The sequence below is a fragment of the Podarcis filfolensis genome (assembly GCF_964270895.1).
Source record: "Podarcis filfolensis genome assembly, chromosome: 2".
In the NCBI taxonomy this organism is placed as follows: domain Eukaryota; kingdom Metazoa; phylum Chordata; class Lepidosauria; order Squamata; family Lacertidae; genus Podarcis; species Podarcis filfolensis.
The window spans coordinates 92,830,647-92,845,614 of record NC_139605.1 but is presented as its reverse complement, the minus strand read 5'-3'; the positions used below and the strand labels follow the sequence as shown (position 1 = coordinate 92,845,614).

At 41.4% G+C, this 14,968-nt stretch overlaps 3 protein-coding genes across 10 annotated transcripts in view; 2 read left to right on the top strand and 1 right to left on the bottom strand.

Annotated features, from left to right (window-relative positions):
* SLC16A3 (solute carrier family 16 member 3) overlaps positions 1–5,470 on the top strand; it is a 31,778-nt gene extending 26,308 nt beyond the window's left edge. For all 6 annotated transcript variants that reach the window (XM_083598238.1, XM_083598236.1, XM_083598237.1 and 3 more), the window contains one exon: positions 191–5,470. In XM_083598238.1, the coding sequence (XP_083454364.1) occupies positions 191–453 (263 nt within the window). In that variant the 3' untranslated portion in view covers positions 454–5,470. The remainder of the gene's footprint in view (positions 1–190) is intronic.
* Positions 1–14,968, top strand: part of MBTD1 (mbt domain containing 1) — a 129,145-nt gene that overhangs the window by 14,381 nt on the left and 99,796 nt on the right. The gene's annotated exons all lie outside the window — the stretch shown is intronic.
* The window catches only part of CSNK1D (casein kinase 1 delta), a 45,766-nt gene continuing 34,518 nt past the window's right edge, over positions 3,721–14,968 (bottom strand). For 2 of the 3 annotated variants that reach the window (XM_083598273.1, XM_083598271.1), the window contains one exon: positions 10,659–12,800. Coding sequence is in view for 2 of the 3 variants with exons in the window: in XM_083598271.1 (XP_083454397.1) it covers positions 12,750–12,800 (51 nt within the window). In the remaining variant the exon portion in view is untranslated. Of the gene's footprint in view, positions 5,607–10,658; positions 12,801–14,968 lie in introns of those variants that run through there. The other variant, XM_083598272.1, reaches the window with a different exon arrangement.

Here is a 14,968-nt window from a genome sequence, read left to right as displayed (position 1 = left end):
AGCTTTGTCAATCAGCCAAGAAGTAGCGCACTCACATGTACCATACTGAAAGTTAAAAATAAAGAGCTATCAGAATTCATAGGGATTCTAAATTTATTGAAAATGTTTCTTCAAATTAAGAGAGTTGGGAACTTAGAGAATGGGTTTGATTGAACATGTTGTTGATGAAGCTGTGAATTTTCTCTTCCAGGGAAAGTCTTGGACGCAACACACAAATATATGTATGTTTTTATTATGGCTGGCGTTGAAGTGGTCACTTCGGCTTTGGTGCTGGCTATAGGAAATGCCTTCTGTATTAAAAAACCAGCAGAAACACACACACAAGAAGATGTCGCTGAAAGAGAAGAGTTAAACAAATCTGGAAACGCCAAGGTGGACTCTATTGAAGTGGAACACTTTCTGAAAGACGAAAAGAACGGGGAAGTTGTAACTAACCCAGAAACCTGTGTGTGAATGTGACATGGACGAATGCCATATATTTAGAGGAGGAGTCAGAACATTTCAACACTTAATTTATTTTAGAAATAGGACTAGCTTAGGGCTGGGCCATCTTGTTTGGGAACTGGAGGCCAACCAGCTTGTGAGATCACCCTTTGGAAGCTGGTTTGTTTAAAACTTAAAATGGGGTTGATCTTCAGGCTAAGCTGCCTGGGCATACCTACTGCTGTAAGCTAAATAAATGGCCTTCTAAACACATGTAGAGGTCCCACTATGCATCACAAGAAAATGCTCACTTCGATGAAACTGTATTTTAACTAGAGAGGAAGTGTACATAAATGTTCCCGTAATGCAGAGGAAATACCCGTCTATTTTTGTGTGTGTGGTGCACCTCAATGTATCTTCCATGTCTTTGTGTGCTTAAGGAGGAATGGCTTAGCAAGGAGAAATCTCAGGGACTTGGTTGTCTCTAATAGGTTTCCAAACCTATTCTTTTCCACATGTGTTTAGATCATTTGACTCAACCCTAATCTAATTTTGATAACCTGTACAATTTTCAATAACTTTTTGGTTTGTTAAATTGATTTTTTATGAGTTTTGTTTTCATTGTCCTTTTTACTGGAAATATTATACATGTACCGAGAAGGACACTGCAGTCCGTCCCAGGAAACTCCACAACTGCTCTTCTCAAATGACATCTGGAGAAAAGTGATGTTTAGTTCTAGCAGGCCAAAAGAGCAATCCTTGTGTGCTCCCTGCTCAACTCAGCTTTAAGAACAGACCCTCATTTATAGAGGAAGCCCTTCCAAACACAGGTGATGGGTATTCATTTCTAGACGTGAGCCTCCAACATTTGCAGGTTCCAGATGATACTGGAGGAGGGGGAGCACCCACACCTTGCGTGATCAGGTTCAAAAAAAGAGTTGCAAAAAGGTGCTAACCAAATGCATTTTCACTAAACACCGTACCACCTCCATTTTGAGGCATTCATGGGATTGTTGGTCATTACAGGATAGAATGGTTGAAAGGAAAAAGAGGAGGGCAAAGGAGGTAGGTTTGCCTCCTGGCACCCATATTCTTTGGAATTAAAACTCCAGTGGTGCAGCTCTCCTGTCTCTGTCCACATATTACTTCACAAGCTGCTGAGTGTCACAATCAGACAGCAAATGGCACCCTGTGGGGACAGAGGTGGGGTTGTTTGCAGAGGTGAGATGGGTTTCATTTGGAAGCACAGTGTTAGGGGAGGCGAAAGCAGTTTAACTCACAGCATCTCCTTACTTAAAAGAACCGCTAGGCTTGCTCCGGGATTCGCACTACCACTTAATGCATGTTAATCACAGTCATCTCACAATTAACATGGACTCTAACCTGCTCCTTCGTAAAGTATTTTAAAGATGGGCCGATGATTCTAAGAGCTTGCATACACAATTAGAGGCATTTGAGGTTCTTCCACAGGTGGGTGTTTTAGGGTTATTAGTTCTGAATGAAAAACCACATATGCGGATAGTTGATATAAGGAATTGAGGTTAGACTTTTTAGTTGTGCATCGATCCCATCCTATGGTTTACATAGGGGGTCACCAAGTGGCAGCCACAGGCAGAAACCTGGCCTGCAACATGAAGTGTCTGGCCAGCCTGTTACTATACTACACTACATTCATGCCCTACAAGCTCACTAGACAGGTAAGATGACATGATAGCAGACGGATATTGGCTTATTCCTCTGCTCTTGTACCGTCCCTAACACCATGCGTATGTGGAAAATGTCAGGCTCTCAGTGGAAGGGAGACTGAAGAAGGGAGACTGATGAGGATACGTGATAATCTTAGTGGGAAAAGGATGGTAAAACAATTCTGCCATGCACTCTGAGCCCAGAAATGAGGTCAAATCCATGCATGTATGTCCCATCTCACGGCGTTAGAAAATTGGTTGTCACTTGCTTACAAGATCACTAAATGATGACTGGGCACATTCTGCCAGGTGTCAAAGATAATGGTTCTTTCCCTAAAAATGCAGTAAGATATTAGCCCTGTTCACTCATTCCCCCTCATGTGATTCCAAGTGCTTGAGTGAAGAGAGCAGGGACACAGTTGCTAGCACCCTCCCTACACTGTGATCCCAACAGCTTGTAGTTGTGTTGCTCTCTACACAGTCAAATGCAATTTCTGCAGCAGAGAAAGCAGGCTCCTCCCTAGGGAAATTCTGCTCAAACAGGCAGAGTGATGCAGGGAGGGGCTGATGGGGACATGATGGAGGGGGTGAGGCCAACAAGTGCACTTCCTCCTCACATGCATGTGGAGGAATGAATAGGAGCATTGCCAAGACACAAAGAAAATAGTCAAAGACTTCTAATCTCTAACATAATGTTTAACCAAAGGGGGAATGTGCTGATTATTACTTTTGATAACATTAAATTTAGCAGAAGCTTCTGTTCTTCTGAATTTTAGTAGTAGCAGCTGATGGCTAAACCCAGGCGAAAATGACTTCACAAAACTTAGATCAACCTTGACCTGGAATGCATAGTATTTTGGGTGAAGATCCCAAGATCTAAGTTAACCTACATTATGAGAAGGAAATGATTGCTCTGAGCACCAAAATGAGGTGTCAGGTTGATGCCCTGATGAAACGATTAAAAAATGGTAAGCTAAGATAGCTGTACCACATAAAACATTTGCAAGGGAGGGCATGCCAGGATCTTGGGGGGGGGGGGAGAGAGTCCAAAAACGGGGCCAGACCAAAGCTGGCTCCTCAACATAGCCAAAATTTCATTAATATGTTCCTTAATCAAGTTTTTGATAAGCATTGATCTAGTGAGAACTTCATACTGGGTATTGAATTAAAATTTGCTGGCAGAGGCCAGATGTTTGCCTGATAATTTTATTATTTTGTATTCTCCTAGACATACATTCATCAGCTATTTATTTGTAAACCCAGTACATTATTCGTATGGAACAGTCTCCTTGTCCTCTTTCAGCTGCAGATCCTTTGCAGAATTCTGGCTTTGCCTGTTTTAAGATCGTTAGGAAACATGTGTTCTGCTGCACTGACTCATGTAGAGCTTATTCAACACCATACATCTGCTTCTCGATTGTGCTGGGGGCAGGGGAGCAGAATCACATGCCCCCAGCAAATGCTGTACTCTTTATGATTAAACTGCAGTCTGGATTTCACTTCCAGTCCTAGAAAGCGACATGTTGATTGTTGTGAAATAAAAAGCAAAGAACTAAATATTAACAACTTCCCTACTCTCCAAGCTTCAAAAGCTATTTGTCAAGGAGTGAGTGGGGCTGCCATTTTGATAAAAATAGTAATAATAAACGACTCGGCTCAGTAGCCCTCCGGATCGCAGCTTACATATTTAGAAGAGAAAAGGAGAAAGAGAGAAAGGAGATAAGAAATGGGAAGCTAGAGCCATAGGGAAGTGTTGCTTTCACCTCACAGGACTTTGCCAAACAGTAGTTTTAAACGGTCACAAATGCTGGGAGGAATGATGCACCTTTGCTCTTCCTTTGTCCAAGCTCCTACCAGGTGTCATTTTTTAAGGGACATAAATTTAACTAGCTTGTGAAGTGCAGGATTTCAGAAATCAGGGACACAAAGGAAGATCATTTTACTGAGTCTTGGCTTCATACATTTCTTCTCAAGGCAGAAAGCTGCTTACAACATCTTTGTTCACAAAAAGCAAGGAAAACCCCCATCACCTTCTCATTGACTATGTATCTTGAGTTCCTTTTGGGGTGGGGGCAAAATCTCTAGAGAAGAAATGTACTATGCATAATGTACAATTAACAACATTTCCATGAGTTTCTACGCTAACTGCGAGGGATAAAAAGAACCCCCTACCTCTTGGTGCAGTTCTGTGAAGTAAAATTTGCGACACTGTTTTCTGTTCGGTACATGGCTATAACTTACACAGTGCCAGATGACGTTTGACTATTCTATATTTGATGGACTTTTCTGTTATCCCCTCCAGCTGTTTTCTATAAGGAATGTATGTAAACATGTATGTGTGAGTGCAAATGTGCGCAAAAGGGTTGATGCAGGAGAACACGTCTGCAAATGAAAATGAGCTACAGCAGCTTACACACGTACCCTTTGATCCAGAGACTTGCATGTGCTCAAGAACACACATAGCATCTCTTGAATGGACAAAGGTTCTGATTCTTTTCAAGGGATGCGGCACACGTATTAGGATATGCAGCCTAGGTCCCCAGCATGCCGTTCTAAGATGAATGGGGAAGATTGTGTGTGCAGGGGAAACTGTGGGTCCATTGATACTCTCGCACACAGATCCCTGCATTCAGGTATCCGAACAGACAAAAGAACCAACTTGGGTTCTCTACTACATAAAGCAAAAGTACCAAATTATTTTTTATTCTCTTTTTAAATACGTAGTATATAAAGATCTATATTTTTATCCGTTTGGAGGAGGAGTGAAAGCAGTTGAACCAAATAGGTTGAATGATGCAACAGACCTTTAAATAGTGACCAAGAGCCTTGTTTTTCCCCTGCCCCCTTCAACACACAATTGCTGAAGGCACACACCACCCTGGGGCATGAGATGAGGGTGTGTGAGCACAAGAAGCTTGGAAACGATCCATTCTGGTGAGTCCCTTCTACGCTATTTTATCCAGAGTCTATGCAATTCTTTTCATACTTCAACAAAACTAGCCCCCTTCAACCGTTACCGTACGCTCAGAGGTTTGCCTTCTTCATTCTCAAAAGTGCAGCAGCTCAGTGGTGAGGGAGGGTTTCCAGGAGAACAAAGCTCTTGTGTGCTATGGGCAATGTTTTTGTGCAGGATTTGTCTGTCTCAATTGTCGGCGTGTGCGCGTGTGCGTGCAATATATGGCTGTGTACGACTGTGCTCGTGACAGGTTTGAAGCAAGTGAAGTCACTTTTGTCCCTACTTTCATGTAAATGCACTTTAATGTAATACAATGTGGATGTCATGTCAATGTAATCTGGATTTATGCTTTTCTAGTGAACTGTTACAACCATAGTGAATAAAGCTATTTATTCTGTTGTCAAAATATTGTTGCATCAGGAATTATGGCTCTGAAAATTCATTCTTCTGCTATTTTTATTTTATTCTGAGGCATAGTCAACAGCCTAATTTTCTATCCAGCCTCAGCTCAGGCATCTATTTGTCGTGCTAGGTTTCCAAACCTGAAACATAAAAATAGATAATGCCTCTGAGAAGCAGATGGAAAATAATCATGTTCACACTTCTAGAATGAGGGAGAGAAGACTTCTAGATCAGAGGTTGGTGGGTCCAGACAGATATAAGCTAGGCTATTTTTCTTGAAATAACACACTGGGCTTGGAGGGGTGTGTTTTTTTTATTTCTGACTACTTTGCAAAAACATCTGACTTCTCCATCAGGTTGCTTTGTCTTTGCCTGCAGTTCTAAGCTCTCCCCCACAAACTGAAGGCCAGAAATATACCGTATTTTTTGCTCTAAAAGACTCACTTTTCCCCTCCTAAAAAGTAAGGGGAAATGTGTGTGCGTCTTATGGAGCGAATGCAGGCTGTGCAGCTATCCCAGAAGCCAGAACAGCAAGAGGAATTGCTGCTTTCACTGTGCAGCGATCCCTCTTGCTGTTCTGGCTTCTGAGATTCAGAATATTTTTTTTCTTGTTTTCCTCCTCCAAAAACTAGGTGAGTCTTGTGGTCTGGTGCGTCTTATAGAGCAAAAAATATGGTACTTCAAAAATTGGAAGTTCTAATTCTTGTGACCGACCTTAAGTAAGGATGTAGGTGGTTAGTGTTCTAACTGCTTGGCCTTTCACTTAATGTATGGAGCATTGATATAAAAACAGGTCAAATGAACAAGTTAAGCCAATGACCCCAAGCTCTGCTTCCGTCCTATCTCACAAGGCACACTAATCTATCTTAAGTAGCAAAAGGAAGAGTTGTGTCATTTACTGAGACACAATATGGAAACCTACATGAGGAATAACATCGAAGTCAAAGAAGTCAAAGTTCACATGCACACCATACATCTAAAACACATTTAAAGCCCATGGTTTCCCTTAAATGATCCTGGAAACTGTAGTTTACCCTCACAGAGCTACAATTTCCAGCATCCTTAACAAACCACAGTTTCCAGTATTCTTTGGGGGCAACTGTATTTTAAATGTGTGGATGTAAACTTTGTTTTAAAATGGGAACATAGAGCTTTGAAAGCACTGGGTTCTGACTACTTAATACTACCCAGACCTTTAGGTTTCTGAGTTGTTAACCATTACCACTGAAACATAATCCTCACACTTCTGGAACCAAGCCTAAAAAAGGATGTACGCTGCTTTTTCTTGAACCAGTTCAGGTGCCAGGGATTTTATGCAGCTCCACAATTTGTGGGAAATGTGCCTGCTCCGTCGTATTTTCTACAGCAATACCAGTAGGATCAGGGTAACACTGGGCTTTAAATAAGGGTCTGCATAAATTTGCGGCCGCTGCTGTTTAAAGATGGGGCTATGCGCAACACTCTGCATGTTTAACGTGCAGAACAGTGGGAGTTGCTGACTAGTGGGCAAAAGCTAAGTGTCAAAACCAGGGAAGACTAAGCATAAAGGCAGGGAATGCCGCCTTGATAATCCTAGCTCCATAAGGGCGCCATGTTACTTCTATTCCTGAAGCCAAATTTGAATAGGGTAATCTTTCATAAGCTGCCCTGAGAGCCTTTCAGGGCTATGAAGTGGGATAAACCTTCTAAATGAAGATATGCTGCAATACGGGGCTGGGGGAGCAATCACACAAACTGTAGCAGATTCAGGATTAGGATCCCCCTCAGGTGGTGGGGGTGGTGTTGAAATTGGGGGTTGAGGGGTTGGAGAAAAGACGGAAAGTTCTGGCTGGGGCTGCAGTGAAGGGAAACAATTGGTTTTAACACTTTTCCTCTGTTTAACTTCTCCCCTTCAGAAGCTTTTGCAAAGGGATTTAAATTAAGAAAACCAGATGTGGAAAAGGGTTAACCCCACTTCCGTAGTACAGTACCGCACCAGTCATTAAAAAGAAAAGAAAAGAGAGCAGATCCCAATATTATTCAAATACATATGTACTTTGCGTGAAAAGTCTAGAAACTAGTTTCTGCTATGGAACTAAAATCCTTAGGATTACTGATACACAAACTAGGTTAAATCTAGATTTCTTTGTTTTTGTTTATTTTGAGCAGCTCACCATATGGCAAAGTACTATTAGGACAAAATAACAGCCAGGCTTTACTGTAGGGTGGTTGAACACTGAATGAGTGTGAATTATATGGAGGGGCAGATGGCAATAGCTTCTGCACAACCCAAATTAGGAAGAAGCACACATATTAAACTGCAGGCAAAATTAACTTGGAACGCCAGTAACTCAAGGGCTTTTCTTTAAAAAAATTAAAAATGTTTTGAAGAAATGTTTTTGCTAAATGTTAAAACACCACAGACAAAATTGTTCTTTACTCTCATTAAGTACAGGTCACATAAATTCATATAGCAAGCCTTTATGTCCAGAAAGAGGCAGTTGTTGCATCTGGAGCCCACTTAATGGTTTTAGTAAAAATTCTGGCCCCCTTCACTTTGTTCTCATGAAGCTGCAGTGTGGGGCTGAGTCTCTGGTTCCATTCCTAACAGCACACCTCTGCTTGGCTCCCCATTCCTCTTGCCTGCAGCAGGGAGGCCTCTATGTTGAGACTTCCCTGGATACTGGAAGTCTTATCAGTGCTCCAGGACCCAGGGAAGCCAACACCTGTCCAGATCTTTCTGCATAGGCTTACTTGCTTCAGATCTCCCCGTGCATGGCAGAGGGAGCCATGTATTAGGGTGGGGCCAGAGATAAAGCCCCCAAGCCCTTCTCTACCCAGGTTGCTTCCTTGTGAGACTAATACAGTAAGAGAGCTTCTCTGGATTTTAAGTTATTTGCTGGACAAAGCAACTCTAATCCTATAGCTATAGCTAGCCAGTATGAGAGAATTATGTAGCCAATGACAGGCCAGCACTACTTCTTTATGATGAATGAACAGAGGCACTAGCATCCCATCAGTGCTGACTACCGTAAGTCTTGTGGAGGGAACAGCAAGCAAGTGAAAGTAAGTAGGTCGGTGCCTGACAGTAGCGCTTCTCAAATTGGGCCATGAAAAGGCAATCCAAAAAGCACCCAAAGTAAATTGCTTCCACACTTGTAAAAAGAAAACTTGTATCAGCCTTGTATTTAAGCACTCGCCTAGTAGCCACTAGCCAGGGGTGCAGAACTTATGGTCTTCCAGATGCAGTTGAACTATAACTCCCATCATCTTGGGCCACTGACCACGCCTGATATAGCTGTTGAGAGTTGTAGTTCAGCAACATCTGGGGAGCCTCAGGTTTCCCACTCCTGCCATGGGCAATCAGGAATTGCATGCAGGTGAGGGAGCAAGCTAGTTCAGGAGAGGTGGGGTGCTGACCTCTTTCTTCTTGGCAGAAAGCGGGCTGGGGGAAGAAAAGTCCCTGACTGCACCCTGACCTTTTATGGTTGTGTTTTGTATGTGGAACTCCCTGCCTCAAAAGCTTTGATTATAATTCTTTACACTGGTATTCTGCTTCCACTTGACAACTTTGCTTTCAACAAGCTCTCAATCCTGTTCCTAGATCAGCGTCAAGTACTTATTTACTGCCTAATATTTAAAATGGTTTCCCCCACATCCTTCTTTCAATACTGTTCAGTAGTTACTGTTTTGCATTTTTTTATTTTAATGATGTAGAATATTGTTGGTTCTAATTCTGAGTCCTTGCTGTATTCTGTTGGCTGTTCTGAGTGCTGCTGCAAGGAGGGAAAACAGGAACAAAACTAATGCAGCAGGCTGTTGCAAGAGGGACAGAGAAGTTCTTATTCAATAACTCTTAAAAGTGCTGTAAAAGTGAGGTGTGCCTCCAGTTGGAGAGAAAATAAGGTTTGGAAAATACTGAAACAAGAGTTCACCTCTGCATGCATATCCAGCTTCCACTGCCAGGTATATTGCTAGGTGAAGGACAAGCCCTTGTCTGTCTCACTTTTGGAACGACCAAATACAGCCTATCTGCAGCGCAACTGAAGACGGCAGTGTAAGTGATACATAACCATCCAAGGTCTGAAGGTTTCACTGTTTGTTTTGCTTAGCCACTCCAGGATATAGTATTCTGCTGGGTAGTAGTATAGCGCAGCAATCTTTTAGATGAGTCAGGTCTCCTAAAGATTGACCTGCTACTTTTGGAATAATCCCACTGGAGGCTTAACAGCCATGTGACTTTTATTACAATCATGCTTATTCTACATGACTGTGTAATGTCTGGTTTTATTTCTGAGCTTCTACATTTCATGGTACAGTAAAGAGACTGTGACTGCCACTGGTGGTAGGAATCACTCCATTTTGTCAGGTTTTGATATTGACTAGTTTCCTAAGTTTACATCTCAGCCCTTACTTATTGACTCTTTTTGCTATATGAATGTTTCAGCATCCAATGCTGAAAAATGCATGGTACAGTGAGATAGACCCAGATCTTCCTTTCCATTTTTGCCTGCAGCAGTGGTTCCCAACTGGTGGTCCATAGAACCCACGGGTCCACATAACCCACCTAGGGGTCTGTGGCACTGTCCACATAACAAAAACTACCAAACAGGTATCAAAATTTTCAAAAGTAGGGGTCCGCAGTACTTAGCTAATTGGGAACCACTGACTTATAGTGTATCTCACCCTTTGGTGATAAATCCACCCTGCTTTTTCCACTTCCAACTTTCCATTTCCTCCCAATCGAACTCCCAGAAGATTTTCACATCACCTACCTCAAATTTCAGTGGCCACACCCCAGGTCAATTTCACACTCATCCCAGCAGAATGAACACTGCTGTCTTCACAACTATCTCATCTAGAAACCAATACTGTTCCCAGAGCACACAAGAGGAGGAGAAAGGGAAAAGCCTTGCTAAACTATGAAAGCTGGCAAAACAAAAATCAACTCCACAAGAAAGCTCAGAAGTCAAAGCAGATGCCTGGCCTTAAAACCCAGGTGGGGAACCTATAACCCTACAGATGTTGATGGTATCCAATTTCCATCAGGTCCAGACCGCATGGCTGATAAGACTGAGAAGATGGGAGTTGTAGTCCAGCAACATCTGGAGGTTCCCCACCCCTGCCTTAAAATTTCTGGCAGTTGGCTTTGAATAAATATGTTGTTCTATAAGCAGAGAACCCATTAGATGTGCAAATAAAGGCAAAATAGATAGAAGTCCTTATGAATTTATTTACACAATTATTAAAGTACACAAATACAGTGGTAATACAAATGAGGTGTTCCGAGATAACTTGATACCAGTACACAGGTTTAGAGAGACATTCTAACTATATTTTCAGTAGGTGATGGTGGGATTTAACTATAATGGAAGGGCGCAGACTGCCCACAACCAAGTACAAGTCTAGAAATTTGCATCAGTCAACTTTTTAAGTATAGTACAGCAATTGAAGGTTCCAGATATATATAGAGAAGAAGAGGCTGCCTTTATAAGTCTCTAACATTACATCATTTGACCACAAGTATTTACAAAGAAAGCACACAGAAGTGTAGAACTGTACAAAATGGAAGTGCACATGCCTAAAGAACCAACATCCACAGTAACCAAGTGATACAGTTATGCAAAATTCTCCATGGACCAACATTTAAAAACATTCCCATTGCACTTCCCCAATTGTGGGTTGCATCAAATCAAGACTTTTAAAATACAAATAAGCACTTGGTTAATGTTCTAACATAGCTAAAGGAAAGCGACAAGATTGTTCATATCCACAAAACTAAAAAGGAACTTGCAAAGCTTTAAAAACAATTTAAAAAATTGCAAATTAAGAGCAAAATAAAACCATGGAGTTCTATTAGCCACCAAGTTTCCAAGGAAGCATGAATCTCACATTTGTTGATTAAAAAGTAGTAACACAACATATCTATGTATTGCATCTTCATTCCCAAGGTGGGACTGATGGTACTTTGAGTGGTATTTGGTATGATTCACATGCCTTCTACTTTCCCAGATTACAGTGGGATAAATATATTGCTCATGAAAACAAAGGTTCTTCCATATTTATAGCTGGCACACTCATTTGCTAAGGTAAGTGTTTTGGCCATTACTTATGTATATCATCAGCTGAAGGCCAGTTGTTCCAGACTTGCACACTTTAATATTAAAGAATTCAACAAGCTTGAATGTTCTCTTGGCATCTCGCAGCAGGAACATTTTGTTTATAGCTCGGAGCCTTGGCATAATGCAGCAAGCTCTAAGCACTTGTCGTTCTCCGCATATTCAAGAGAAGCACACCTACTACGACGCTGCTCACAACGCAGTGACAGCATTCAGATTTTATTGGCATCTGTACCAAAAACCAAGCAGAAATCATGGATCCTGTCACTCACATGGAACCCTGCTCTATGAATACATTTTACATTCACTTAATAAAACCTTCCTGAACAGGTTATTTTAGAGCTTTGACTTTTGTTCTTCAGAGTCTATGAAGTGATCTTATCACCTCTACTGGGTTTGGCTACTTCTCTTTAAAATTATCTTCTGCTCTTTCTTGGACAGTACTAGAGACGAATAAACATTGGAATAAAAATATGTTTATGCTGCATGGTGACTGAACTTTAAAAAAAAAAAACCCTGGAAGAACAAGACAGCCAAAAGCAAAGATAATAAAAATGTATTAAAAAAAATATTGAGAATACTCCTCTGTAAAATGGGACCATACAAAAGTAAACAGTGTAAAATAAAAGCAGACTGTTCAAATTCATTTACACATTCCCTGCCTGACTTAAGTTTACAAGAAGTTTCAAGTCTTGTTTTTATTTTGTTTTAAACTTCAGGATTGTTCACATTTCTACACAGGTTCCAAATCAGACAAAAACGAGATTGATTTCTTTTTTTTTTACAGAGAGTTAAGCCAAGAATCTTAGCAAAATGAATACAAAACTTTCTTAAACCAAGTAAAAGATTTATAGTTACAGTAGAACAATAAAAAGGGGGGAAAGGCTGCCGCCTGTGGAGGGAGAACTGAAATGGCTATTAAATAACAGGCGGTTAATGCTGTAAACCGTCTCTTCCTTTTCCAGCTGTGTTGCTAGAGTTCACATAAGGTTATCAGGTTTCTGGCCAAAGCCTCTTGTAGTGGCAACTGCTGGATTCTGTCCATGTTCCTGCGAGTATCTTTAAGTAGCAAGGAGAGATCCAGTTGTATTATTTCTTCTGCTCTAGTTTGGGGTAGTTTTGCTAGTAAAAGCCATTGGTAACAGGAGATCAGCCATGCATTATCTGCCCCTCAATGGCAACATTTCACCGATGCACAGCAGACTGGAGAATACTGGTCGTCGCCAGAGCAGGAATCTATTGAAGCCAAGGAACAGGGTGTCAATATCAGCCCACACCTACTGAAACGGCATAAAAACTGATCCATTAAAGTCTTCTTGGCCACTCCTCATAAATACAACTGAGCAGATGCATTCACTTCAGAAGGATGAAATGAGTGTGCACAAATCTACGTCCTGACAGAATCGCCGTTACACCCAAGAGGCGGCACCCATGAAGTGAATGGCATTTTCCTTTTGCATAAAGGCTAAGGCAACAAAGGCACCTCATGAACAAGGAGAAATAGTATGAAGAACGAGGAAAGAAGCACATGCTGGCAAAAAAGACCGGATGACTTGGGTAAGCTCTTGAATCAGTGATGAAACCCAAATCAAGAGATAGGGTGATAAATGCAAGTGTTATATAAAAGAAATCCATCTTTTTAGCAGCAACACTGTATTGAATATGTTCTACAAGATCCTTTCCATAGCATATGCCAGTATTAAGCAAGGCCCCTGTGAACTCTGCAATCAGACATTTGCGCCCAACCTGGCAGTGTAGATTGTCAATCGCAACCAGAATGCTGAAAGTGATAAGGATTAAGTGAATTCTAGGATCTAGAAGTCATTGTCAGTCTTAGTTTGTGGAGGCTTCAGCACACTGCATACCTGAACGAAGGAACAATTTCTAAAGAATTGCCCCAACACTTTGATCAGCCATTGAGGTACCTACAAATTCTCTGAAAGTCCTCTGGCTTTTCGGTTCAAAATGAAAACGGAAGTTTCCTTTCATAAGATTGGGAATGAAATTTGCCTCAGTCTCTTCCCTTCAAATATACGTGTGTTGGATGGGAAACCACTGTTCGCCTTTTTTAAAAAACAAACAAACTATTAAGCACTCTGCAAGTTATGGGGACAGTGCAAAAAGAAGTCCCTTCCTTTACAACCACAAAATAAAATTTCAGTGGCAAAGGAATAAAAACTCTGCCAACCTAAGTGGATTTGGAAAACAGCTTGCACAAATCTGATGGTGAGAAGAACAGTTTCAAAGGATCCATCCATACTTCATACAAGCCTTGTGGAAGCAATCCTAAATTCAATATTACAGCAGCCAAAATTAAGCTACTCAGCTCTGTGTAATGTTTGGACTGACAACAAATAGCCTGTTTACATAGTTTTGACCCTTGGAAGAATTGGGACTATTCTTTTGATGCACAGTTCATAGGGACCTGTTATTAAGTTAAACTGCAGCAGCGGTGATGTTTTGACATGCAACAAGAGGTTAATCATTACAGACAAAGACCTTGATAGTGGACTGGATTCTACAGTTCTTCACTCAGAGGAAATTTTTACCCACTTTAGTTGCTAAAATGTTGATCTTTGCTGTCTGACCCATTTCAATTCCCTGCCGCCACCGCTGCCACCACCACCACCACCACCACCACCACGTGAAGTGGGGTAAGCTAGCTGAAAAATTCCCACAGAGTACAAAGTACAGGCACTCTACATCTCTGCTGTGGTCCTGCCTTTGTTTTAACACACTCTCAAGACAAGCAGAAGCATCCCGTTAGGAGGACCCAGTGTGAACTCTTCATTCAAGGTGGTTCAGAAGAGAATCCTCTCGCTCAGTCGAAATTATGAACAGCTGGATTATCCAGATGATCTGACCCATGTGGATAATCAGTTTGCTAATGTAATTAACAAAGTAAAGGGCTATGGAATCAAACGAACACAAAAGCAGCAGGGAGAAGAGAAATAAGGTAGTGAGAGATTAGTGTAATGTGGAGTTATAACAATGGCGGGGAGAGGGAAAGAGCCCAATAATAGGATCTAAGCAACAAGAATTCAGTCTGACCGAAAAGCAAAAGGAACAGCCTCTACAGGTTGGCAACAAGCTACAGATTGTCTACACGCACACACACGCAGACACTTCATTTTGCTCTGCTGAAGCTCCTATCATCAAGACAAAAAGATCAATCAATGGATAAGCTTTAGAACTGCTGCTCTCACAGGCATCCATTCATTTTCTATCCATGCAATCATTTAGAAGTCTCCTGTAAAGAATCTAGAGGCACAGTTTCATCTTCATTGTCAGTTTGAAAATGTTTTTTTAATCTTTGGCTGCTTGTGGGAAAGGGACGAGAGTAAAAGGATGCATTAATGCTCTGTTCTAATCATACTTAAATTAGGCAATTAAAAGACAATATT